Here is a 27,537-nt window from a genome sequence, read left to right as displayed (position 1 = left end):
ATTCACAATACAATAACTAGAATGAAATGTCCTGAACAGATCATCTTTATTATCACTTTAAATGTTTGTTTTAGATGGCACCAACGCGGGGCATGGCTCGCTCACCCTATTCAGACCCGCGTGGTTTCACTTTTACCAGTATGAAGAAAAATCCAGCCGTAAGTTTTTCACCTTACTTTCAAATTATATTATTCTATGAGTGCTTTATTTCGGTCGCAAAATAAGATTCAACATACGAGAGCTAAAGCATTACAGTAACATGCACTGGGGCTTCTTAGACCTAAACTGTTTATCCTAGTAATAGCAAAGCGACGGATCTCCCTCGTGGTCTCTACAGAAAGGTCGTCCAATAGGTGACGTTCAGTATAAAGAATGAAAACGGGAAGAAAAAACGGGAAAATTTATCGATGCACAGTGCCGTCTCCCGACCGTGACAGAACGTATCGTACTGTGGCAGATCGGACGTTCGATGCGCTTTGTTGAAACCGTTCTTGTTGTTGAAGTCGATCGCTTCCGTCAGGTCCTCGTCCGAGTAGCCCTTCATCACCTTGGTTGCCACCGGTCCCATATAGTTGTTGACTACGGCAAATTCCATCAGGGAAAGAAACACGAAAACCGAACAGGATGACATCCAGACGTCGATAGCCTTCACGTACGAAACGGGCGGAAGCGATTGCTGGGATTGTGTGTTTTGGGTAGCTGCCGGGAAGAGAGTGAAAAGACAGTTAAAGAATAGTATTTAGACATAGATAATAGTAATTATTACATTTGATTCAAGCATTTGACTTACTTCCAAAGCTTGACACTGAATATGATCAACAGTTTGAATGAAATAATTCTGTAAATTTATTCAAAGCATTGAAGCAAATTGTTTTCCCTTGTTTATTACCGACTAAGACTGTGTCAATTTTCCTTTTTATATTTTAACAACATTTAATTAGCAAGGGATTGGAAGGTGTGAAATATTTTTCAATATTAGGCCATAGTACTCAAGGGAGAGCAAGGAGTTGAAGGAAGAAAGTTTAGAAAAGCGTGAAGTAGGGTCATATGAGCAATCTTAGAGTTTCCCGGCGACTTTAACCTTTTGTCTGCTACCGCAGGAGTAAGGATATTTTGGCATTTTGAAATGCGAATCACCTGAGTCTGCGGCATATCCTGGACGAGCGTAAAGTAATTTTGTACTCTATGCTGTCGGTTCCGACAACTACAACTATACTACTCAAAACTCACGGAACTATAATTTAACCACGCTACGCAATAATCAGAGACCACTCCATGAACAACCTTGCACGTAAGATAGAGAGGAGAATGCATCTCAGCCGATTGCTTACTCATCTACGACAAACCAATCCAAAGCAAAGTTTCCTATACCAATACCTGAACTACAAATGGTTGCCAAAAACTTTAATGATAAAGACCTTGACGTGAAAGACCTGAAAAGTAAGGGACCCCCAGAGTGATAGGCGATCAAACAAATTTTTCCGTGCCGCGAAAGAAGGTCTGCACGCAATAGAAAGTCACGTGCACGAGATCCAATATTAACCCCCCCCCCTCCGAATCGCCTAGAAAAAAAATCTTTCCATTGATGTTGGATCTATTTTCAAACATGACTTGGAAAGATTATGCTTTCCAGTCTTGCCACCGGGTATATCTCGAAAGCATGGCGAGAAATAATTGTTATATTTATTTCCAAAGAGGACCGCTCAAGCTATAAAGAAGACAAGAATGTTCTTTTCTTCTAAAAGTTTTGGAACGGATAATCTATCATCACATCAGGAACGTCAGTTTAGTTTAATATCCATTGCACAAAATGCAACCTGCATATCAGTGTGGGAAATTCACGATCACTTTGCTTAACGATGTTGTTTACAACATTAAAAAGGCCTCCTCGCTCCAGCAATTTAGTTTGAGTTTATTCCTAGATATTGAGGGTGCTTGTGAAAAAGTCTCTCCAGTCTATTCTGGATTCTGGAAGCGACGCGTGGTCATGGAGTATCTGTATGTATCTTGGATTGGATAAACGCAATGCTTAGCAACCGCATTCTTTGAAGGAAGTTGAGCATTTGCGACTGTCATCAGGGTGGCGATCTGCCACCTGGTCACTGAGGAAACTTAGTGAGTTTGAATTTCCAACCTACTGGTTTTCTGACGATTACCAAATACTAATTACGGGACTTTGCATCGGAACGATCTTTGACTCAATGCAACAAGCATTAAGAGGTGTCGATCGGTGGTGTCGACAAGTTAAATTATCAGTTGATCCAAACAAAACGTCAATGATTCTATTCACGAAGAAGCAAATAACAACCGGGGTTCGTCTCTTGCAGTTCGTTCTTTGTTTCTGAGCTACTGTATGCAGATTAAAGAGACAAGGAGACAACAACAAACGTACGTGGCCTGTTACACTGATGGTTCTCTGATCAAGGACGTGCTGGTGCTAGTATCTACTATCGTGAAATTAGATTGGAACAGTCTCACTCGTTAGGTAGACGCTGTACTCTATTCCAAGCAGAAATCTTCGCGATTATGTAAGAAGTGTAATCGGGCCTTCCACAGATCTTGTCTGGCAAATTTATAAATTTCTGCTCCGATATCCAGGCTGCAATCAAGGCCCTTAGATCAGACAAATCACGGACCAAGCTAGTAATCGCATGCCGAGCCCAAAGCATTAACAATACTATCTACCTTGTATGGGTGCCCGGACATTCAGGTGCAGCGATTGACTGTGTTGGTCCTGAGCCCTCCCTGCCAATTTCGACAAGTTTGAGAAGAGAAAAATACGGTCCTGGGCACCACAATTCTTGGAGAAATCTACGAACGTGTCCCCAAACAAAGGCGTTTCTAGAACAACTGTGCCCAGTGATTTCGAAACATCTCCAGCATTTTTCGAAACTCTACTGCGATATGCTGACCAAGGCTTGAACCGGCCACTACAAACTCAATTATCACATGGCAACTATTCAGCGTGCTGAGTCATTTTCATGGGATCTTTGTGAATCAGATTACGAAACCTTGTATCATCTGATATGCAACTGCCCAGTAATAGTGGAATTGCGAGTTTTCGTCTGTCCTTACATAGACATTTTGTCTGGACCATTACAACTCAGAGATATTCTAAAGTACTTTATCCACAATTCGGTAAAGAGCTTTAGGCTTTCTCGCAGGAGATTTGAGCTGCTGTGAGGTTAACTTAGCTGCTGTTTGTTTTTGTGCTGATATTTGTCCCACCCCTCTAATTCTACTTCCTCCCTCTTCCTTCTCCTTTTTCTACCGCTCAGTAAATTATGAGAAGACACAGCAAGGCACAAATCCCCGACTACATAGGGGGAACGTGTCATTTGAGTCAATATATTCTGATTCCGAATTTATGAAAAGAATACTGAATTCCATTCGCTGAAACATATTAGGACTTGTTCTGTGGGAAATTTTCTCAGGTTTCTAAAATAAGTGTAAAATTTTGAAAGTTTAAGTTAGCATAAGACAAAAATAGACAAAAACAAACAAGTTCAATAGATCAAACGTCACATTCAAAGTAAAAACTCCATTGTGACTAACGGCTTAGAAACCGCTGTGTTGTGTATTCACTGCACAAAACGACAAACAGTAAAGTATTGTTACTCATTCTGTGAAGTGGAAATAAGGATTCTACAGATGAAGAATGTTACTTTATTATGGGTAATTAGCATTGTGATTGACTTTGAACAAAGTCACATTCGACCTACAGTTCGTGAGGTGAACTGTAACAGCATGATTAAGCTGATGCTAACGGAAATCTCCTATATACAGTTCCACCATCCACGCAATCCAGTACCGATAATTTTCAACAGTTTAACCGAGACAGAGGGCTTTACTCTGCAATACAACATACAACACGTCGTCGAATGTTGTTAGAGTCAATCCTCGTAAATATTGATGAAGCCAAAATCGTAGCGTGATCGCATGATCTGGCTCCGCGGACTTCTGTACTTAGCTCATATTCCGAAAAAAATTTGGCGTGGTTAAATGCGATACGAATTGTACGTGGAAAAACTTCTTTCCATGTATTCCTAAATCAGTTTATTTATTTAGGGCTTCAACCTTAAAGCTCATTCGCCCGTCCATAAAGAAGTTCGCGGTATCTGAACGCGGTTGATACAATCTATTCCTTCCTACCTGACCGTTCGAGACACACTTGATGGCATGATCCACAATCAGACCATATTATGAACGTACGCAGTTCAGATCACGAAGTGCCAGTGCTGTATTAATACGATAAAATATGGAAAACTACCTAGCTAAAAAACTAAACAATACTCAATAAATTATGAATGGGTCCAGCAGCCTTCTCCAACAGCGTTGGTATATGTTGGGTATTAAAAAAGTGGAATCCAAAGAAATGTCAAATACTAAAGAAAATGGATACACAATCGTGATTCACAACGATAAAATGCAGGCAAAAACATCCGATTGTATGTACCAAAGCAACAGTAGCAATGACGTTTCGAGTGTGTACGACAATGTGAGAAAAGATAGACTGATTGACCCCTAATCTGCAGGTGTAGGTGACGCAGTAGATATTTACAAATTGTGAAAAAGGAACACCTCGCGCAACAGCATATAACGCGCACAAGATAAGACGGATACTCGATTACTGTTTTTACTTTTTATCAATTGTATAATATTTAACAGGCCTACGGCCGCATTCAGTAAACGAAACAAAAAGATAACGCCCTCATGTACTCCACTTCACTTTGGTTATATTCCTGGCATAACCCTCCTATTTTTGGAATCCGATGCAAACCGCCAAATGCAACGTGATACGAATGTTTCTGTACAATGTTTTGTCAAATTCGTAAGCTTCTTAAGAACCAGCATAGGAAAATAGAACAACGCGTACAGACAACTGTTTGAACCGAAAGTAATGCTTACCCAGTGTCAGCAGTGAAGTTACACCGAGTGTAACCCGTGCCGGAATAGCCTCCGGTTTGATCCAAAACGATATCCACGACATGACCACGATCAGCGCAGACGGGATGTACGTGTGGAACAGATGGTAACCCAGTCGGCGCCGCAGATTAAACACCACTGCCAGGCAGGTGAAATTCCCCGTCGAGTACTCGATCGTACAGTCCGTGGTATAGTTGTTGCTAACGTCCAGCTGGGGCAGTTCAATCTCCGGATTCACCACTAGCGGATCGGTCATGTTCCAGATGAATACAAGATCCTGCACTGTGTGAGATACTGCCGAAATTGTGTCGCGAAATTTGAGATACAAACAAAAAAAGTAAAACAGTTGTCAGTTAAGATTTTCCAATTGTTTCGATTAGCTATGAATGCATAAGAGGTTAGATAGAATAACAGAAAAAAACAGTTGTCGTTGGTTGCCATATTTGATTCGTATACGGTGATTCTAGAAATGCTAAACATGCATCCGCTTCAATCAGCAATGTGCGTTTCGTTATCTACAATAACAGAAATGTACAAAAATGTTAGTATCTGTTTTTTCTAAAAAAAAATACATCGAAACAATAAAGGAAATTGTCAGTTCTTTAAGAATTAGGACTAAGATCTACAGTAGTATAAAACTCTTATACTTACATGATAACATGGTACATTACAGAACGTTGCAAGCTACAGGTAGATGAATAGTTACAAATAAAATGTAAAACACAAACAGTGCGAGTGATGCTTAAAACAATACTCAAAAACAAGATGGACGCGAAAGATGTTCTAGATAGAATGTACATGAATGTATGCACGAGAGTGTACGATAAGCGGGAGGAAATAACTAACTACTTATTTTGTTTTTTGTTATCTACCAATACTTTATTTCAACTTCAAACATTTTATGTGAATATTGAGTTCCTGTAATTATTGTTTTTTTGTTGTTGTTGTTTTGTTTCTCGAGTATTCATATTTCGAACTATTTATTTGCGATATTTTACGTAAATATTAGCAATAACGCAAAATCTACACAGGCTTCCTACATTGTTTACATTACGTGGGATTGAGAAACTTGTTACATCCAGTTACAATCAATACTGTCTGGTATCTGGGAGCTAGCTACGACGGGCGACAAGAAATATTTGTTAGATAATGGACGAAACGTTGTGTTTCGAAAACGTGGAAAATAAAATACAGTCTACTGACAATTACTGGAAGCAAATCTACGGTGTAAAGAAATATATGGTTAAAAATAATCTCAAGGTGATCATTACATATTAAAATAATTATTCGATAAAATTGCTTACACGTAATGAGAGAGAGCTATTCATAGTTTTTTTTTTTTTTTGGATTATTACTAAACCGATAATAGTACATGTCTACTGTTTATTTTGAAAATTCTGTTATTACTTTCATAGTAGCAACACTACAGGTTACATCACATTTGCATCTACTTCTACAAAACGGCTGTATTTCGTGTCGATCATAAAGACATAATAATACTACTTGTTTACACATTAAAATCTAAGCTTACATGTGTTTGCTGAACAGTTGAGTCACTTTGCTGAAGTACAACTGCATATATCCCTAGCGGTATGGTAGTTGTACTTCGATAATTTCGTTTCATGTTGAATATCATTATGTTATTGTATCGAATCGTATTAAGTCATGCGCGCAAGTTTCCAGTTTGGTACTGTTAGTTGGCATTACAGATACATAAAAGTACATACTGTTAGGGCAAGGGACGTAAAAGTTTGCTTATATGATTTATTCGTGATATGCCAACGTCGTCATCTAGGTGGATTAGTCGAGAGGGGATAAGTTTATGTGGTGTTAGATGTGGTTGTAGTATTGTCGTAATCTGGCTCGCATGGCCTACATCGTATGCTTGCAGGGAGTGATCTGTCTGTCGATTTTTGCAAATCCTATTTAATATTTGATGAATTCATTAAAACGACCAGGTAAACAGGATTTTGTTATTGGTCTGTATCGGATTCATGATATTGATTCCGGTTGATACGCAATTTAATAATTGGAAAAGTCAAAGGGAGGTAATAACAGTAATAGAATGACATTCTATCTAATGGGTATAAAACATTTTACATGTTTTTTATGCTTGTATTAAAACGTAGCGAACACTACCACTACATTTTACTATCAGAGGCATTTATCGTTAAAAATAGAAAACTTGTGGGAAATACAAAAAGCGATTTCGGATTTTTTGTGCGATTCGATTAAGATTGAAAGAGTTTCAGTGATATTTTCGAAGCTTTGAAATGAAAAATACTGTAGTATTATCAAAAATGGTAAATTTTGTTGTAGATTATAATAAAAATATAACTTTTTGGAACATCCATTATATGCAAACTACACCCAAAATCCGACGGGTACGTTTCTATTATATGCGCTTTGCGGTACTAAACATTTATTACCGCAAGAGTAATAAACGGTGGCATGAAGAATTTCGGTATCACGCAACCAAACAGTTTTCCAGTACGTGACAATCTCGGCTCTGTTCATATGTCGGATAATTCGGTCGATTTCTATGATAGTACTACTATCGAGTCAAACCAACCTGGCGGATTACTGCTCTAATAGTGGGAGAAACCGGTCGGAATAGCGGATCTCAGTCTAGATCAGTGCAAGTTCGTGGATCCGGAGCGGTTCCCGCATCCCAACCAGTTCTCGGATTTAACCTATCCCCTTTTCCCTTTACCAGGTCCGAACTTGAACCAGGTCCAGACTTGGTGCTTAGATCCAGACCCTCGGTTCGAATACGTGGATCTAAACCGTAAATCTTGCTTTCCGTACATGACGAGATGGACTGTTCAGGTTTTATGCAGTCGCTTTGCTCGATATTCAATACGATGACAAGAGAATTGCTACACACTTTATGAAAATCCGACGCGTAATACTTATTGCATACAAATTGATGATACATAAGTGCGACGCAGAGAGGATTTGAATGTGCTGTTGTTGCCGTTAAAGGAATTTTTGTTGGGACCGTTTTAGTATTAACAATGTTGCTATTAGAGATTTTTTTTTTCATATTACCTTTAAGGTATTACGGCCTAGTTTTGGGCTAGTACTTAGGCTGTAAACCATTTAGAGTATTTTCCATCTTTTGATTAAAATGTGACAGCTCAAAAGTTTGTTTTTTTTTCAAAATAACATTTCCCAGTAATACATATCTCTCTGTAGTAAGATGTCTGACAGCTCATTTGCAACCACAGATGCAAAGTCAAACCAAAAGTGTTTGTTTTCATCACCTGAAAAGGTTTTTGAAGTAAACAAATCCATATCAACATTTGAATAGGGCTAATAAGATTTGTAAACAAACATTTGTTTTGCTGATTTATCTTAATTTGTTATAATTTCAACACAAAAGACATTTGAAATCGATTCTACAAAGGGTAAAGATGTTGATTCATGTGTATCTTTCATGAAATTCAACTCGACAGCGGAATAATGAGCGAAATAAGTTTGTTTACAAAAATCTCATTAGCCCTTTTGAAGAATTGATATTGAAATGTCTTATTTCGCACACGAAGTAATTCAGCACCATTTCTTTTTTAACGGGAATAGAAAGGCTTATAAGTATAACTCGACACAGATCTTTCATTTGGACCTAAGTCGCAATGTACTCGAAAAGGAGAAAACCCAGTTTGAATATTCGACGATGCTTTTCTAAATGTAGCTTTTATTGTAGGTAAAAATTATTTTATGGTGTTTTTCCTAAAGCATCTATGGTTAAAACTTTTAACAATATAACAAAGAATTTGCTTTCAATATTTTTTTATTTGGTAGAAACTCGTTATTTCGCCCTTCAGATATCGCGGTTTGCGGAAGGACCGTGAACACGATTTTCAGAAGGGCGCGGTAAATGGGCTAAACTGACTCTATCTTGCTAGGTTGGGCTGGGTAAATGGGCGAGCTTGACAGGATATTTCTAATAGGGCTCAGCAAATGGGCGAAATATTCGAATGTTTGTGTACCACCGAGTAGACAGGATCATAGTAGATAGTATTTATAATTTATATAATAGAACAGCTATTTACAAAATAATTTGGAGGAAAATAAACATTCGCCCCTGTTCTGTCTAAAAATGGAAGTTATTCCATTTGAAAAGAAGGGCCTAAACGAAAAACTGCAGATTGAACATAGTAGCGTATGATTTGAGATTTATTCTTCCTTCAAGTTCAAAACAACCTGTTGAAAAATTGCAGCTCTGCTTCTAATATTTTAGTCGCATAATGTCATAATAGTAAAAACTCAGTTTGTTTACATTTACGATTTAGCCACTAATGAAAGATCTATGTCGAACTACTTCTCTGAAGCATGAATAAATTGACGATTCGATAGTTGAATTTGACAATTCGATAGCTGAATTGATATACGATGCAGAAAGGTGGAAACATTTTCTCTGTGCTTGAGGAAGGTTGTCATAATTTTTCAATAGAAAATGAGGGTAGGAAAAGGAAATCGAAACACGATGTGCCAACCTTTGTTTGTGCTCTTTGATAATGTGAATGTTTACGTTTCACGGGGCTCGAATGCCATAATTAATATAGCAAACGAAATATTATTATTAATATTTTAACAAATCCTTACATCTCAACTACTACATGATATGCTCAGCTGTCAACTCCCAATAACAATAATTTTGTCAACATTTGAAATGAAATACTCTTATAGTTAAATTTAACCATTCCCGCATGGAAGAAAATCAGGCAGCCAGCAGGAATTCGTCAGGATTTCGGCAGCTGTCAAAATTATCAAAATGGCATTGATAAATACGTTTGTCCGTAAGCACCCGTTCAGAATTTGAAAGCTCTGCGTCTAACCTTCCTGAAGTCACGTGATAAGCTCAGTGAACGAGTAGACATTGGTGTTCAAAGACGCTTTCGCTTGATTTTCTGAGTGGCGCGCACTCAGTGTACTAGCGCGTCTGCCGTATGGTTTATACTAATATTGAATGATTTTCTAACAGATGGTGTACCATCTCGACCAGGTTTATTGTGTAAATTTTAGTCTCAGGGTATCCAGCACTTTCAGAATAATATGATATTTTATAGTTTTTCCCCATAATAAAGGTACACAGGTCCAAAAACTGAATAAAATAAACAATAAACCTGCCAGAACTCTTTTCAAGCAAGCCACATCGATTTAGTCTTTTCGGCAAAGTTGTGTATTTTGTCAAAATAAAAAATGTTTCTGAATATTGTAATTCTATATCAACATTAGAATAGGGCTAATAAGATTTGTAAACAAACTTTTGTTTTGCTCTTAATTTGTTATATTTTCAACCCAGAAGACATTTGAAATATATTCTACCAAGGGTGAAGATGTTGATTCATGTGTATCTTTCATGAAATTCGACTCGACAGCGGAGTAATGAGCGAAATAAGTTCGTTTATAAAAATCTCATTAGCCCTTTTGAAGAATTGATATTGAATTGCGAAATATCAGAAACAAAAATGTTAGACTTAAAGGGAGTTCATCATAGAAAACGTCCCATAAATCGATAACTAAACGACAGATAAAAGATGTCTTCAGCAGAATTTATGGAAATATTTTACAAAATCCTTTACAACTTTCTCACAGATACTCCTACGCTATTTCTTTTCGTTTAAAAGTTAGAATTTCTATAGCCTACTGTGATAAATATCTTCAAAAAAAATTATCGCTTTTTATGCACATAAACATTGTAGAACTTGTCATAACCAAATATAAATGCTTTTGGATACCATTTAATTATTCGACCAACGATTCATAACCTTAGAGTGTAATCATTCATCGAGCTGGTGTCATTAAAATCGTCTGTGTAAACATATTGGAAGGATTCGGATTATTTTGCAACTGATGCATGATCGGCACCTAGACGATCACTAAAATCATTGGTGGGAAGAGGTATGTACTACTATGTTTTCTAGACACTTAGATAATATGGAAATTACATTTGACGTAAAATACTTTCGGTTATCGCATAATAAAATTTTACATCCTCTGACATTTAAGATAAAATGTAATGTAAAAGTATGTGGCTTGTTCACATTTTTGTAGAACATGAATTGAAAATCGTTCTTCAGCTTAGAAGGTTGAGCATTTATATAGCAATTTTCGGTGTACTCAGATCGTAAATCATTAATGGATATGAATGTCAATTGAGCGGGAGTGGTAAATAAATTACGAAATTGTTGTTTCAGACCATTTTGAAATTCAAAGCTTCCGGCTTCCACAAAACAGTGAAAACCTTCGTCAAAATGGGTATCATTTGAAAGGATGCGATCAGTAGATGAAACACATTGATAATTGACCCCAGTTCAATCCACAAGATAGTGATTTCCAGGAACCACGAAACAATAGAAACGTTCAAACATGGTTTTCGTTTGGCAGACGGATATTGATGAGTGACGCTATTTTTAAATTCAAATTGTGGATTCCGGTTACCACAAAATATTGAACAACTTCATCAATATGGGTGTCAATTGTAAGGTCAGTAGATAACGGATATCGATGATTGACGCCAAACGTCAACGTCAAATCCAAAGATTATTATCATAAAATAAATACAGCAAACTTTCACCAATATATATGTTATTTAAAATAGGGTGATCAGCTGAGGACGGAAATTTAAGATTGACGCCTTTTTGAAATCCAAAACGGCAGCCTCCGGTTATTACAAAACGCTGAAAATCATTATTATAATGGGTATCATTTGAAACAACATGGTGCGCCACTCGAAGAGTAACTAACTTAAGACCGTTCGCGCAGGTTTCAAACTCGTATCAGCTGTATATAAATTGGCTGAATGGCAGTTCAGAGTATTGTTTACAAGTCTCACCAAATATATGATTACGGCTTAAAAGCTAACTGTCAAATTTACTTTGAAAGGAAACTCCATACAAACCGTTACTGGCCACAGTTCACAGCAGTTAATGAAAAAGAAAACTTTTCTCCTTTGTTTATTACCAACATCTGTGATTGGTGAGTAACGGTTTGTCCGGAATTTCAACTCGAAGTGAATTTTGATAGTTGGCTTTTACGGACTAATCATAAGTTTGTCGAGAAGAGCACTAAAGAATTTTGCCAAGAGTGAACGCAAAAAATGTAGGCCAACGCCAACATACCAGCAAGTCACATTCGAGCAGCTTGCGATTCGTGTTTTGACCGTCGCAAGGTCATAGTCAAGGTAAAAGGTGTCATATCAAACGGAAGTGCATTGATTCTGAATCTGTCGAATCTCAGATTTTATCGCATCTTTTGCCGAAATCTCAACAGCTGAGATCTCAGTAAACAATTTTTTGGCTGAGATCTCAGTAAAAGTGACGTTTCATAGCTGATACTTGGCAAATATTTCACAGAAAATCAGCTAACAAATCTTTAATGAGATATCAGTTTCAAAATTTGCTGATTGCACAGCTGTTGGGAAATTGCCGAGCTGAATTGAGTGTGTATGATTGACGCCATTCTGCAGTCGTGGTTTCTGGTGGCTTCTGGTAACCGTATAACACTGAAACCCACTATCAATTGCAATGTATGTGTGACGCTTAGTATAGTTTTCTTTCTGGACATCAATGTGAACCCTATCAAATGAACAACGCTGTCCTTTTAGTTTCCTTATATCTGCAACTCGCACATAAGACGAATCTAGCAGCTTGGAAAATCTATTGACCTATCTACTCCTGTTAAAAAAAGAAATGATGCCGAATTATTTCGCGAGGAAAACAAAAAAATTGCACTGCAAAAACCGGTTGAGGTTAGGTATTTCGTGAGGCAAACAAACCAAACTCCTTTGGTTTGACTTTGCATCTGTGGTTGTACATGAGCTGTCAGAAATCTTAATATTGGGACTAGTAGGCGTTTTAATGTGTTAGGTGTCTATTGTGTGGCTTGAGCCTGAGCAAGTTATACAGTCATTTAAAAGAGAGCGGCCAGTAAATAACGTAAATTAATTTTATGATTGACAATTTGGAAGCCCAAGATGGCGGCTACATTTACCACCAAGTACAGCAAATCATCATCAATATGGGTAATATTGTAAAGGGGATCTCAAGTAGATGACGAAATTTGATGATTGATGCCGTTATGAAATCTAAAATTACGTCTTTTAAAAACCACAAAACACTTGAAACAATAATCAAGACTCATGTTCTTTGTAAGGAGGTAGTGAGCAAACTGAACTCTAACGTGATGGGTTTCGGTTTCTACCAAACTACAGATTCGCTCATTAATATGGATGTATTTGAAATTAGGTGCTATGTAGGGGGACGGGCATAGCGTAGTTGGTAAATCGATTGCCTTGTACGCAGCTCACCGGGGTCGATTCCCAACGCCGCACATAGTGTTAGATATTTTTCCAAAGGAGATTTCTCTAACCCGAAGAGAGGCGAACAATCCTAAGGTTAAAACCTCTATAATGAAAATAAGAAAGGTGATATGTAGTTGACAGAAATTTGTTATTTGTAAATCCAAAGTAATAAGTTTTGGTTGCCGTACAATAGTTAAAACCCTTATTATCATTTGAAAAGCAGAAGATATTACGAATGTTCCCCTTTAATTATTTCTAGGTGACTGTGAAAATCGCATGTTTGCTATAACGTCACTGTCCAAATCTGAGTCACCTCACTGAAACTTGTTTTTCATCTTATCAACTGTGACGGTAAAAATATACAACAATCACTAAAAATCTTCGAAAAATACAAAATTCACAAAAAATCTCTAGAAATCTCTCCGATTACAATGCTGTCCCAACGATGTCGTAACGGTTAAAAAATCTTTTATACAGAGTAGTCTATAACTTTAGTAAAAGCAATACTCTGAAATAAAAAAAAAGATTTTTTAATATTCTAGTTACTTCAAGTATCAACCGTAGATTTAACAAATTTTCATCCGTTAAACAGTAAACTAACGAAACTATTCAAAGCAGACTAGGATTACCAAGAATCGACAAACAGATCGTTCTATTAAAAACAAAAAAAAACAAAAATATCTTCACAGAATTATTACGATTTGCAATAGAATACTCTGCTGGATCGTCGGAAAGAAAGCACTCACACAGATAATTAATCGTTAAATACTTGTTAGACTAAAAGTGCACTAGCTTAGCTAAACTATATTAAGTTGAAGTGGTGACTACTAACTACTAAGTAAAATCAAATCTAAATATAGAGATCCAAAAAATCGCAGCAGGATAGTTTCACACAAATACAACCTACTAAAATCGAAGCTATTGAGAAATGAAATTATTGCAACGTTTTCAGTATTTGTTTATTACTACTGTGTCTTTATTTGCAATCATTATTTCGTATGTATATATATATATTTCTGTTGCGGTTTTCATTCAACACACGATATTTCAAACGACGTGTAACAATACACTCACTGGTATATTCTACGATACTGCTGTCAACTGTGATGGTTCAACACACTAATCTAACTAGGTTCTACTGCCAAATTACAGCACATTGAGACTTTGAACAATGTTTGACTATTTATATGCAGTATGTTTGTATAAAATAGTTCGGTCGTTTCAAACTGATGCCGCACAAGCTATGTGTCTGTGAGGTTTTTGTGAGTAGGGAGGGGGGTTGCGTGAAGTGAAGATTCAGTGTTTTTTGTGTAAATGTCTGGCGGCATTCAGTTTTTTGTGTGAGTGCGGGTATGTGTATGATCATCTCAAACTGGTAGATCCAAATAGTTTGGTAGCAATAGAGAAATGGTGTTAGAAATACATACTGCTACTACTGTATTACATTACATAATAAATAGTGGTGTGCTCTATCACTACTACATACATACGAGTATGTATCTTTATTTAACACATTTTGTTCGGTTTATTTGTTATTTGCTGCCAAATTATTCGGCAATAATTACAATACTAAGTGGCTTTTATATATATGCAATCAAACAGATGCACTAATAATAATAGCTATGTTTCTAAGGTATATGTATATAAATAGTCAGTAATACTTTTGTGTGGTTCTATCAATATGTTTTGTATTTATTACTTTTTTCAGTATATACGTGAAACAGTCTAGCTATACTTCTACGAATTCTATTGTTCGTCAAATTGAGAACGTTTAAGTAGCATAGTATATTCTTTTACTTACTGCATTCTACTGCCTCAAAACACTACGACTAATAGATCATAGGAGAGTGTGATTCAGGAAAGTAGATCATGTGGTTGCTAAGTTGCGTTTTGATTTTGCTGTTCACTCGCTCAAAAGGATGTACGTAAAAGAAAAAAACTTATCATATTACCTCATGGATCACTTCGGTTCGGCCGCCTGTTTCTGTATTATTGAAGGAACCAATCGAATACTGACAGAATGTAGGATATTTGGGAGCATAGATCAATCGAAGCCAATGGGTGCGTGTTTTGAGCTCTACTTTTTATTTATTGATTGATCGAACTGTAAAAACTAGCAATGGCTAACTATCTTGGACCAGCCAAAGATACATAAGAGCAGCCACTACCGATCGGGAAAGAGATTTAAACAGTAAAATATGACTGGAGCTATCAATGCATTTCGATCACACTACACCCGTACCGTAATATGTATGGTTGATAAATCATCACAAACTTTTTTGTTACACAGTTCACATTTCTACACATTCGCACATCAAATCAACCCTTAACCCTTCAGTGTCTTTTTTGGCTGTAACAGTTGGCTGATGTTCGGGTCAGATGATGATGGTGGTAAAGAATACTAGTCGGAAAGCTTGCACTATTTATAGCCTCGTGTCATACATCGCAAGCTAGCTGGATCTGTCCATTCGCACAGGTGCGAGCTCGAACCAGACCAACAATGTCCTAGACATACCGTGTACAGCCCCACCATACAAAGCTTAGCCTAGCGTAAGATTGGAATGGTAGCGAATCTAGACGCCCACAACACTTTTGCTCGTTTTGTTTCTTTCCGACGGGAAGTTTTAACAGACTAAGTACCATACTTTTTTTTATTTGTGTTTTCTTATATTTTCATTAGCATTTTGCAGTTTATTTGTTCGCTCATAATAATGACAATAACACGCTCTATTCCGTTCTTTAAGTCTTAAATGTATAATTAAGTGTATAATTATAAGTTTTTATTTGTTTGTCATTTGTAGTGGTCATTATGCATACCCTTTGCGTTAGTCACATTGTTTTGTCTTTTGATATAAAAACTAAGTTTATTGCTTATCAGTTTTTATTGCGCCTTGCGTGCGCTTTTTATTCCACCTCGAATATTTGAAATTCATTTTTATTCTGACAAAGTGTATGTAGTATGTTTCAGGTGTACGTGTGTATTTATATGTAAGTTTATACATAGATCCAGTTGGTAAATATGCTTTCAGCGATCGAGACTGTTTGGGTCCTCTGGTTTAGTGTCAGAACTATAGTTAGTTTTTCTTTGTCAAAAAGTTTTTTTTTGTGATTTCATTCGAATCTAGAAATAAAGTATTGTCAATAAGTTTTTCTTTCTGTTTTTGAAAGGTCCCTCCGAACATTATCCAGAATAGGTTATGACAACAGAGATCAAAATGTGGGTTGTGTTTCAAACACGAGTCGTCTCTTCCCTCGGATCGATCAGATAGAGTCCCATGCTGTGTGTTCAAATCTGGCAGGGAAACTGATCTTTCCTGAAATTTGATTTTTGGTGAAATTTGCTCATTTCACTTGAAGAAGTGGGTAGCCCCACAATCGCGTACATTGTACAAGGACGTCAAAAATTAGAAGGAATAAAACGAAATCTTTTAAGATTTTTCACCAAATTTTAGTCTAATGTTGATAATATCTCCGTAGTTCGTATACGTAGATTCTTTTCGACTAGTGTTAAGAAACAAATTATATTTGTTCCGCGATAATCTTTGCAGACAAGGCAAACCCTGCAGAAATAAAATTTCTCGCTTCAACAAAAACTACTGAAAAACTAAGAAAACTTTATATAATGTTCTTATCAGGTTAATTATTAATAAGAGCCTCTTGTTATTTTTTCACTGCCTTAAACGACTCTAACTCTGCATAATATGCTAATGATTCTTGATATAATGTGCGAAATTATTAAAAAGATAACCGTATTAATCGAACGAAAAAGAACACAGACTGGCTTCCGTTTGCACTGTTTGAATAAGTATTGTAGAAGGAAATGAAAATGCAAATTATTTGTCATATAAATGTTATACGACATAACTCCTGTCAATGGTAAACCCTTTCATAGTTGTAGCAATGTATTTAACCTCCTATTTAACCAGGCTTCGCAGTTCAGTGCAGTAGTTCAGAGAAAAAAAGAATTTCACTCAATTATCCCAAATGCCATTACCTGATAGTCAAACGTTGAAACATTCATATTTCGTCCAAAAACATATTATCTAAAGATCCCGAGAGAAATAATAGAAGGATATTTAGTAGAGCGGCAATTACAATAGCAAATGGAAAAAAATATTCGAATAAACAAACGCATAGTGGAACAGGAAAACCAAGATACCAATAATCATTATAACGTAGCCTAATATCTGCTTTAGATATGCATATAGGGCAGCCTTAAAAAGCCGTTAAGCCACTATATTCTGATATAATACCAGAAAAAATAAAATATTGTTTTTAACTTTAACGAAATTTGGTTCTCAAGCGATACGAATGGTTTACATTGCATTCCAATGCAAGGAGGAGATACAGAACGACCAAAGCTTATAACGGCTTTATATTTGCTCTATAATTGCACCACATGCATATATAAAGCATAGATGCTTTAAACAGCCTTCAAGCCAGTAGGCGGTATGTCAACTTATATAGCTATATAGAGCTGGCAATAATGCTACATTTCGGCTGTTCCTGACACTACGTTGCTTGCAACGTTAGTGCTAATATATAGCCAATATTATGCAAAGGCAATGCTTATAACTACTTAAGTACTGCTATCAACAATCAAAACCTCTAACGTTCTGGACATTTATTAGCTGTCAAATGGTAATTAGCTCCACAAACTATATGCTAAATATGAGATTTTTCCTATACTCTAGTTCACTCATAAGAGTTTTCAAGCTTCTATGGTAATATACATGAAAAATCGAAAATAAAAGCTCAAAATTCTAAGAAAAAATCCCAGTTTCTTCGCGTACCTCAAAACTTTTGATCGAGTAGCTTGTTCAATTACGAACAGCGTTGTTGAAGGGTGCATATTGATTGGAGGTTAACGAACAAAGTTATTTTACTTTGTAGGTCAATAGAATTTTTTTAAATATTCTATTCTTATCATGTGCGAGAAAGATAGGCAACATATTAGAATACCTCTTTACAACAAGTCGAATCAATTTACAGTCTTTGTTAATGTTGATCCTTAAACCTTAAACTATGTATCTGAAAATTTTGAGATGCACAACATGACGCTAGCATTTTTTACAGAATGTATTTTTTCCATTGCCGATTTTACAAATATTTTCCAACACAAATTTTAAATTCTTGTGAGTAAACCAGAAGCAACCAAAAATGCTCATATTGGGCTTGAGGCTTCTGAAGCCAATCACCATTCGATTTTGCGGTGTTCCGAAATAATGTCAATTTTTGAGCCGGTCTAGTATTTACGATTGACGTGCTCTTTTCATACAAACCATCAGGCAGTACCTTAACGAACCGCTGCTGTCGGAACCGACAGCATGAAGTAACAAGTTACTTTACGCTCGTCCGGACATGCCGTAGACTCAGATGATTCGCATTTCCACTGCCAAAAGATCCTGACTCCTGCGGTAGCAGACAAAGGGTTAAGTCGCCGGTAAACTCTAAGCTTGTTCATATGACCCTTTCCACGCTTTTCTAAAACTTTCTTCCTTCAACCCCTTGCTCTCCCTTGAGTACTATGGCTTTTAATATTGAAAAATGTACTTCATTTTCCAGTCCCTTGCTGATTGAATGTCGTTAAAAACATAAAAAAAGGAAAATTGACTCACTCTTAATCGTTAACAAAAAAGGGGAAAAAAATTGTACTGGGAACTGTTTTGACACATAAAATGTCGTTTTAGTTCGGTGACTCTAGAAACAAGTCGTTCAAAAAATCTGGCGCGGGTCGTTGTAAAGGGAAGCAAGTCAAGTTGGTCGGCATCTCCGAATCGGTTCACGTCTCGACAAATTTCAATATTGGCAACAATTGTGAGGAGATTAGTTACACATCATATTATACACAGCAGCGTAAGAAGAATTGAACAATGAACGAACAACACGAAGCCGGAGACAATCGGAATAACGTTGTCTAGAAAAATGTCATTGCCGTCCGAGTGGTTGAGAGCTAAATGGGCATCGGTATCGGGAGAAATTCCGCCGCAGAGGAGCTCTCAGCACCAGCTAGTAGCTAAATAGAAACATATATCGCCAAGAAGGATTAGAAACTCTGCGAAGGTAGTTGTAAAGAGATGTAAGTCATTATGGTCAGTACCAATGGATCGGTTTGTGTCTCGGCAGGTGACGATATTTACAGCAGACCTGAGCAGGTCAGTTATATGTCCCACAAAGGTTGGACTGCAAGCAAGAAATAGCAAGAATGAAGCGAGCGCTTTGGGAAGTTTATGTTTAGCAGGTTGGCTTACTACAACCCGTATAAATAAATACCATTCCAGATATCTTTGGAACCATTTCCAAACCTTTCATATAATACACACCATATTGGGAATACTACTGATATATTCCACCATTATAATTCAACTATTATTTTACCATACTATTTTAGTTACCATTTCCAATACCTTCCGTGTATCCTATATTAGAGATTTGTATACTACATTGTACTTTTACGTAGGAGGTTAATATTGCTCTGGTGGGCTTTGTTATACGAATATCTGTTTACGCTTCTCCAAAAACCTGGAGCTTAACATGATTAAAAATCCTCGTCTTGCAATATAACGGCGATAGCTCAGTTGGATAAAGCGACAGTCCACTTAGTGCCAACGAAGTTTCTCATCAGAAGATGGCGTGTAACAAAATAAAATTGCATCAATCGATAGAATTGAAATGTGAAAGGGAAGGCATATTTTTCTACACCTAATATTTTTATGCATCGCTAGATCTAAAATATGCATGCCACCATAATCTGTATGGTTCTTGAATGGTATGCTGTCCAAATGTATATGGAAAACAGCACATTTTGGTATGGTGACTGTTCTTAACAACCCGTTGTTTGTATGGTCGAGTATGGAAAAACGACACTGGTTATGTTCGATATTATACCAGACAATGGTTAATCTATTGTTGAACCAACCATATTGAAAATGGTTTTGAAACGATTGATGCAATGGTTGGCATATGGTACACATTTATGCGGGAAACCACTGCAGTAAGAACCCGACACTATCACGAGCTAGCAAGAAGAGGTGTCTGTTGAAGATTACTTTTCCATACCAGACATAGAACCGATTTGTTGAGCTGAGTAGGAAGTTACACCACAAATCTGTTTGAATGTTTCTATGACATTATTTTATAAGCAACCTCAAAAACGAAACAAGCTCTATATTCCTAATACATAGGTAAAATTCGTTTTTTGTTTCTTGCACTACATGCAAGGAAGTAGCTTCTTGCATTTTTGCACTTTGTTAACACTCTTTTGCTAGCGATTCTTACATTGTACTTGGGAAGAAGCTGCATGTAACAAATTTTGACGTTTCGTTGATGTGTTCCGGTGACGATCCGTCGTGTAAATGGCACTTTACTAAAAGCTGGGATTAGCTACTCAAAGCGAGGATCTAGCCCTTCAAATGACCGGTAACATGCGACGCTCGAATAAATAAAGATTTTAGCCGTTAGAGGGAGCAAACTTGCAAAATTATGGAAAGTTAAGGTTGAAAAGACCAATTCTGCTTCGTAAAACCACAGAGAACAGACATATAAGCTAGAACAAACGTTCCCGAAAAACCTGTGTAAACATTTATATGAAAATACGTTGAAAATTACCATCGTATACAGGTTCGCATGCGTGAATCACTATTGTATCCAAGTTTGCACACAAGTCTCGTATCGCGTTTGCTGGCCGATCGAAGCGCCGACCAGTGGCAAGTTGCTAATTGCTGTTGTCATTTCAAAGCGACAGTTTTATTTCTTACACAAGTTCAAAACTTGACTTGTATGTCAGTTCTCAGTGGTAAAACCCGTCAATTCTATTAATGCGTAATTATCGTCTTAAACCTCGGACTGTGATAATTTGAAGTAAAATGATTGAGGTAGAAGCACAGAGAACAGACATTAAAACTAAAACGACATTCTCGAAAAACATGTGTAAACATTTAAATAAAAAGACGTTGAAAATCACCATCGCATAAAGGTTTGTATACGTGAATTCTAATTGTATCCAAGTTTGCACGCAAGACCCGTATAGCATTTCCATACAACATTGCATGAAAATTTTTAACCCAACATTTTTAACAGTTCGGAGAGCTTGTTTACATGGACGTAGAAAGTTTTTTCTTCTACCACAGGTTACAAAATAGGCTGGAGAGCGAATTAAGGACATCTTGAATCAGCCCCCTATTATTAGCTCAAATCAAAACTCGTCTAAATGACAGTTGACAAAATGTTCATCTGGGGTGTTTGTTCTGGTTTCCATTTTGCCAGCGTTGCCAATTTTATTTCAATTCCGCCACCAAATCTGGCTATGCTATATCGCTTTTTACGCGTGGATCACTGGTTTGCTTGCAAGAGACTGTCGCCTTCAGCGGCATAGATCTACATTGGGAAGCATATATAATATATTGGGAATAATGTTTTCAGAAGTATAAATGTTTTCTAGAACGCCTTACAATTAAATTGTGCCTTTCTCTACTGTGGGAAAAAGTATATGAAAGATCTAATAAGTGAGCTAATTATTTGTTTATCAATTAGTTCTACTGTTCTTCGAATCGGTAAGTAGTTTTGCGGTACAATTTGTTGGGAATTAATTATTAGCACTAAGCTTATTTTAATGAAATCCAAATTTGTTAAGTCCAAACTGTAAACAACAGGACCAACACTTGTCATATTTGTGAGGTTAAGGCATTTCATACAATGGTCAATTGTCGAGTCTTGTCTTAGATTCGAGCCCCGAATATCCAGCCTCTTCAATCTTGACCGAGACTAATAAATATTACACATTTTTGAGTAAAAAGTGGTTGAGTGATTTTAGAAAAGATTTGCAATATTTTTATTCAGATCAGCGCTTTTTCTGTAATCCGGGGGTCCTACAGAACTGTGAAAGATATAAAATCGATTGGTTAGAGCGTGGCATCCCACATTGCATAATAAAATTTTACTCATTTTTGAGTAAAATGTTCAGTGGTTGAAACATATTTTAGTTTGAAACTTTACTCGGCAAATAAAATAATCAATCCTTTTGAATCATTAATTTGAACATAACCAATCAAAAGAACTGAAAGGAAGTGACCAACTAAAAAGGCGAATGAAATGTTTCATTCGCTTAAACGATCTTGATTTAATAGAATTTAAATATACCATGGAGTGAGGCTAAAATTAAGGACATTCGAAGTAAAATTAAGGACGCTTCCCAACATTATCGAAATTAAGGACATGTCCTTTAAAACTAGGACGGTTGGTAAACCCCAAACACAGTACAAAAGACTGGTTTCGAGTCCCTTTTAAGTTCGTTCGAATCTCTATGAACAAGCTCGCTGAACTGTCATTTTTTTAGTTTGATGAAGTCAATATGTAGTGTTCTATAATTACTTTCAACCGATTTTACCTACCGAGCCGATGTACGGAGCGAGATTTTTTCTGACAATTCTTGGGCCCGAAGAACTTCGAGATCAAGTTCTACGCTTGAAGTTATTAGCAGACCTGAACACTACAATACAATTGAAGAGATTGTACGAAGCATTTTCTTCTGATTTTTACTTCCTGCCGCTCAGTAGATAATATAAAAAACTTATAACTTACAAAATGCAAAAAATAGTTTTCAGAATAATGGCATTCGAGTAATGGAAATGGGATGAAGGGTAACTGAAATTAGATGTTGTTTAATAAGGAGGATGTGTAACCCTACAGGCATTCTCACGCAAGCTGAAAACTATCATCTCCTCCAAAATGCTCAAAAATGGGACTGTAGTACTCCAGTAGGTTATTGTTTGGCTACACGCGATTATGAAATTTGAGCAATTTGTTTCATCAATAGCTGCGCATAGGACAGTCGAACAAATTCCATTGCGGGAAGAACGTTTACTCGTGTTCTTGCGGGTCAGTTTGAACTAAACGTAATAATAGTTTAAGTATTGCTTCGCAAATATAATAATATCGTCTATGCAATTTCATTAGAATAGTTTCACATTAGTGTAAAAAGCTTTTCGACCATTCGTCACAAATGATTGCTTATGTGAACGTTACCGTTTTTTTTATTATCAATTTATGTTGCCGCATACTTGCTAAAATATAGTTTTTCTTCCCCAATATGTCTACCATCTTTCGTTCAGAATGTGTTAGTCTATCGTGGTTTGCATTCTGTGTTTGTAGATTGTAGTGCTTTGCAAAGTGAAATATTGTTTGATGTTATGTCTCTACCTATCTTCGTGAAGATTAAAATAAAGTAAGTAGAAAAGCTGCCAATTGTGAATCCACTTTGGTTTAGCGCTTTTACTCCTATCACCCATCCTCGCCTCTAAATTTGATCGTGTCATTTGTGATAGAAGGGTGAAGAAATTTGCACCGTTCAATATATTGGCTAAGCGATAAAATGTTGTTTTTAGGTTTTAACTGTTCACCACATCATTCAATAGATTTGTTTTCGTTTCAATCCTGTGTCGCTTTACTATTGAGAATGGCGCCCACAGATCTAACAGATTAGATTTATTTTAAGCTTGGTTTTATTTGACATATAACTTTAATTCTTTTTATTTTATACTTACACGTGTTATCTCTCAATCAGCAGATATTGTATTTACTACTCTTTAAAATTGATCAAAACCGCAAAATTCAAAATTCGATGGGATAATTTCCTTAGTTTCTCTTTCTATTATAATTTGTTCTTTATAAACAATGTGATGATCGGCTGTACTACATTTGCCCTTGCCACAAAAGCTCTTGTTTGGTTTTGTATTTGTTTTGTTGTCGTACCTTTTTAAATTCTGTTTAGAAGACTTGAGTAATCAGCTACTTTGGATTGTTCTGTCTCGTATCGCTTGCTTATGCGTTTTTTATTTGGTTTGGTCCACGCAACTGTCTTTTTTTTTCTTGAGCCTGTGTGTGTATGAATAATTGCAATTCTACTACATCAACAAGCAGTAACAACAGTTCCCCTTATCACACGTCTGTGGAGAATCTGAAATCAATTCACCATAACAACACAACCACACGTTTCGTCATTTAAAGACTAGAAAGAGAGGAAAATATTGCATTTGGCATTCGGAGTGCACTCCTAAAAACCCACCAAATTTCTCACTCACAATTTGTAGATACTGTGCTGTTGTTATTTTTGTTTAAATATGTAAACAGAATATAAGTTTGCACGCGCCTTTTGTGGTGTGTTTTATCGCGTCTCAGCACTTCTGCGTCCATTGTTAATCAAACTTTTTACCGGCTTTGGCTTGCGACTAGCAGTTAGTGTGTTTTGTATCCTGATATTTACTGGCTAAAGTGTAATTTAAAATCACATCGCGTACTGAGCGAGCACGCGCTTTTGCGTCTCCTTTTGCGTGTAGAAAAGATACTAGATCAAATTCCTTGGTATGTTTCTTACTAACAATTTCAATAGATTTACTTTAATTTGATTTTTGACATCACTTAAGAACTTTACTTGCCTATGGAAGAACGTTGGTTTTATTCATCTCAGTAATTCAGAATATATAACTCTTTTTCAATTATTTGTATTTTTTGTTAGATTAGTTTTTTTATATGCTTAGTTAATGGGATATGTTCAATTTAGCTTCACACGTTGTCTTCCTAGTAACAATATTAGGTTAAGTTGTGAACATTTACTATAGTTAAAACATAAAGTAAAACGGTGGATATTGTCATAATACAGAGGGCATTAGTCAATCAATACTTCAAGTTAAAATACACTAACTACTATATTTGTTCAAAACTTTTAAAAATGTACATCAACAAATTGTTTAAACGTCAAAAGATGTATCTGTGGAAAGTAGAAATCATGCTTCTTAGCCGATACTGATTGAAACTGTTTTAATGGGAGACGAAAAACTACTGTTACTAATTTGATTTATTACAAAACAGAGATACGAATAAAAAGAAATGCGCTACTCAAACCTACAATCAAAATATTACTATTTTTAACGTATTTTATTCCAAGTGTTTTTTTTCTCGAAAATGCAATCCCGCACAAACTTATATTCCAATGGAAAAGTAAAAACTAAAATTTCGACTTTTAAAAAAAATAGCACAGTTGTGTTCTGGGACTAACTACCAACCACCGGCTGGTTGCATGTGACATTGGTCACCAGCAACCGAGCGAGGCGTACGGTTGAGCAAAAATACTAAACGTAAAAGCAATCGATACCATGACAGACAGGAAACAAATGGCACCTGCGCTTCCTTTCGGGAATGTCTACACAAACCAAGACGGCCTACTCTGACCGAGTTTGCTCCTAATGGATGGGTTGCACGATGCAATGCTGAAAGCTGGCGATCGATCGTACGGACTTACTTTACATAATAATACACAGATGAGAACGGAAAATATGGCAGCTATCAAATTACTAAAATACCAGTAGATGAATTGAAACAAAAACGTGCAGAAACTTGGAAACGAAAAATGGATATTTACGAGCGTCTAATTATTTTGTCAGTTCTTTTTTTAACCTTCGAGTTGCGCAAATAAACAGGTGTGGTGTTGTATGGTGGCGGTTGGGCAGAAACATTTTAATGCATTTCCGAAGTGTGTTCATAAATAGGGCAAACGATTCGAATCAACATAGATGTTACACGCAAACAAAGAGGAAGTTAAAGAAAAATGTATAATCTAGAGAAAATTTTCAATAGGACGTAAGTAACATTGAGAGCCTCTCTTTGTTTACTTTCTCTTTCGTTTATTACGACGTCATTACAACACTTTGTACTAATTTTCCAGTACATATCGAAAGCCGACGGTTTTTACTACAATATTATGCAAAGAGTAGAGTAGTAAATGTTGAAATGGCCGAGTAATGAACAGAAGAGAAAGACCTCAAAGAGAATCTCTCATTGTTCCTTACGTCCTATTGAAAATTTTCTCTAGATATCCTCTAAAATTAAAATTCTTTTATGACGGATAGAACATTTGAACGGATGGCAACACTTATCAATTAAAGCAATCACTAAACAACTTCCAAAATCACACTCTCGTCTTTTCGACGCTTATGTTTCTACCTCAGGGAAACTTATGGGTAAATTAAGATCGACGTAAATCAATGAATAAAAAAATCTAACTAAAGTAAAACCTATCGAATACTGTCGGTCGCCGCGCTATAACGATGCGAAAAAAAATATTCGCCATACGCTGCTTATGATCTAACCCCAAGCTTACTAAACTACCTACTGCTACAACATTCCGTAGAATGCATCAATCTATACGTCAAAAAATAAGGCAGTCTTGTACGAGGTCTCAGGATGCCAATGAAGACCCTTTCCGTCATTCACTCTGCTCTGAATACTATAATAATAGTATCCATATTCTAGTAACCCCTCGGCGCGTCGAATCACGATCGGACACTCCGGGAGTACAGTGTATCACACTAACGCAACTATATGCACTATCACACTAGCTGTTTCCGCTGATAGACCTAAGCGGTGGGAAACACATCACGCGTTACGCATCACAATCGTACCAATCATAAAAGTGGGAATTGAATGACCAAGATACACACAAACACGCTTGTGTCGATTGCGTCGAACCCCTTTAGGACTGCTAGGGAGTTTTGTTCTCCCGTAAGCATCGATTGTTGCGCTCAACAGTGTGCTTCGGAAAATAATCTGCAAGGGCGGAGATGGAAGAAAACAAATCGTGTAAAGTAGCGATAAATTGTGAACCTTTGACAAGCTTGAATATATGCGAGCCCTGGAAATTGGTTTTGGGTTAGTAGCAGCTAATACGGTTAAAAGTTCACTCAACAGCAGCTGTACATTTAAGGTATAGTAGCAAAGCAACTACTGTGGATTAGAGAGTCCATGTTGGAGGATTAATCATTTTATACAACAGAAAAAACTTAGCTTCCGAGGAACGGCATTGAAGGTCAAATCAAATTACGCATCTGTGCTCTACCATTTCAGACACGAGAAGCGATCAGCTGTTAACATTCATAATACTCATTCATGGACAACAGGTCGAAATTTAAAAGCTCACGATACCAAGCTGCAAGGGCGATCGAGGGAAAAACTAATTTATAAATACCAAAATATGAACCCAGCTGCCAAAAGAGACAAACCGACGCTCGTCTATTAATAACCGATTTCCCAAAGTGAGAAACGGCTCAGTATAGCCAAATACCAGCGCCGCCGGAACCTACCGGTCAGCTAAGAATAATTCTTCTAGCTTATGAATGATGTAAATGTCATCCTCGTACAACACAACGTGCGCGGAGAATATCGAGCGTGTGGGAAAACGGGGAAAAATGAAGGATTTGTAATGACGAAATTGGATCAGTGTCACTCACGGCTTTTGGGTAGAACATGATGCA

At 36.7% G+C, this 27,537-nt stretch overlaps 3 protein-coding genes across 6 annotated transcripts in view; 1 reads left to right on the top strand and 2 right to left on the bottom strand.

The window, feature by feature from the left end:
• The window catches only part of LOC131684682 (uncharacterized), an 80,631-nt gene that overhangs the window by 15,639 nt on the left and 37,455 nt on the right, over positions 1-27,537 (top strand). Inside the window, exon 3 of the mRNA XM_058967763.1 lies at positions 75-158. Coding sequence (XP_058823746.1) covers positions 75-158 — 84 coding nt within the window. The remainder of the gene's footprint in view (positions 1-74; positions 159-27,537) is intronic.
• LOC131684681 (glycine receptor subunit alpha-2-like) lies at positions 30-8,355 on the bottom strand. The gene is made up of 2 exons (XM_058967762.1): positions 4,909-8,355; positions 30-699 (listed from the first exon to the last, which is right to left on the bottom strand). The coding sequence occupies exons 1-2, from the start codon at positions 5,180-5,182 to the stop codon at positions 332-334; spliced, it is 642 nt and encodes a 213-aa protein (XP_058823745.1). The 5' UTR covers positions 5,183-8,355; the 3' UTR covers positions 30-331.
• LOC131684679 (RNA-binding protein Musashi homolog Rbp6) overlaps positions 6,824-27,537 on the bottom strand; it is a 126,554-nt gene continuing 105,840 nt past the window's right edge. For all 4 annotated transcript variants that reach the window (XM_058967758.1, XM_058967761.1, XM_058967760.1 and 1 more), the window contains one exon: positions 6,824-26,833. In XM_058967758.1, coding sequence (XP_058823741.1) covers positions 26,809-26,833 — 25 coding nt within the window. In that variant the 3' untranslated portion in view covers positions 6,824-26,808. The remainder of the gene's footprint in view (positions 26,834-27,537) is intronic.

This window comes from Topomyia yanbarensis, chromosome 2 (genome assembly GCF_030247195.1).
Source record: "Topomyia yanbarensis strain Yona2022 chromosome 2, ASM3024719v1, whole genome shotgun sequence".
Lineage (NCBI taxonomy): Eukaryota > Metazoa > Arthropoda > Insecta > Diptera > Culicidae > Topomyia > Topomyia yanbarensis.
This window is presented reverse-complemented; position numbering and strand designations above follow the sequence as displayed.

What these genes read in the sequence shown, in the direction of transcription:
- LOC131684681 (XM_058967762.1), bottom strand. Translation starts at nt 5,182, where the DNA reads ATGACCGATCCGCTAGTGGTGAATCCGGAGATTGAACTGCCCCAGCTG. An exon ending in AACTTCACTGCTGACACTGG is followed by an intron (nt 700 to 4,908) that starts GTAAGCATTACT and finishes TCTTCCCGGCAG; the next exon opens with CTACCCAAAACACACAATCC.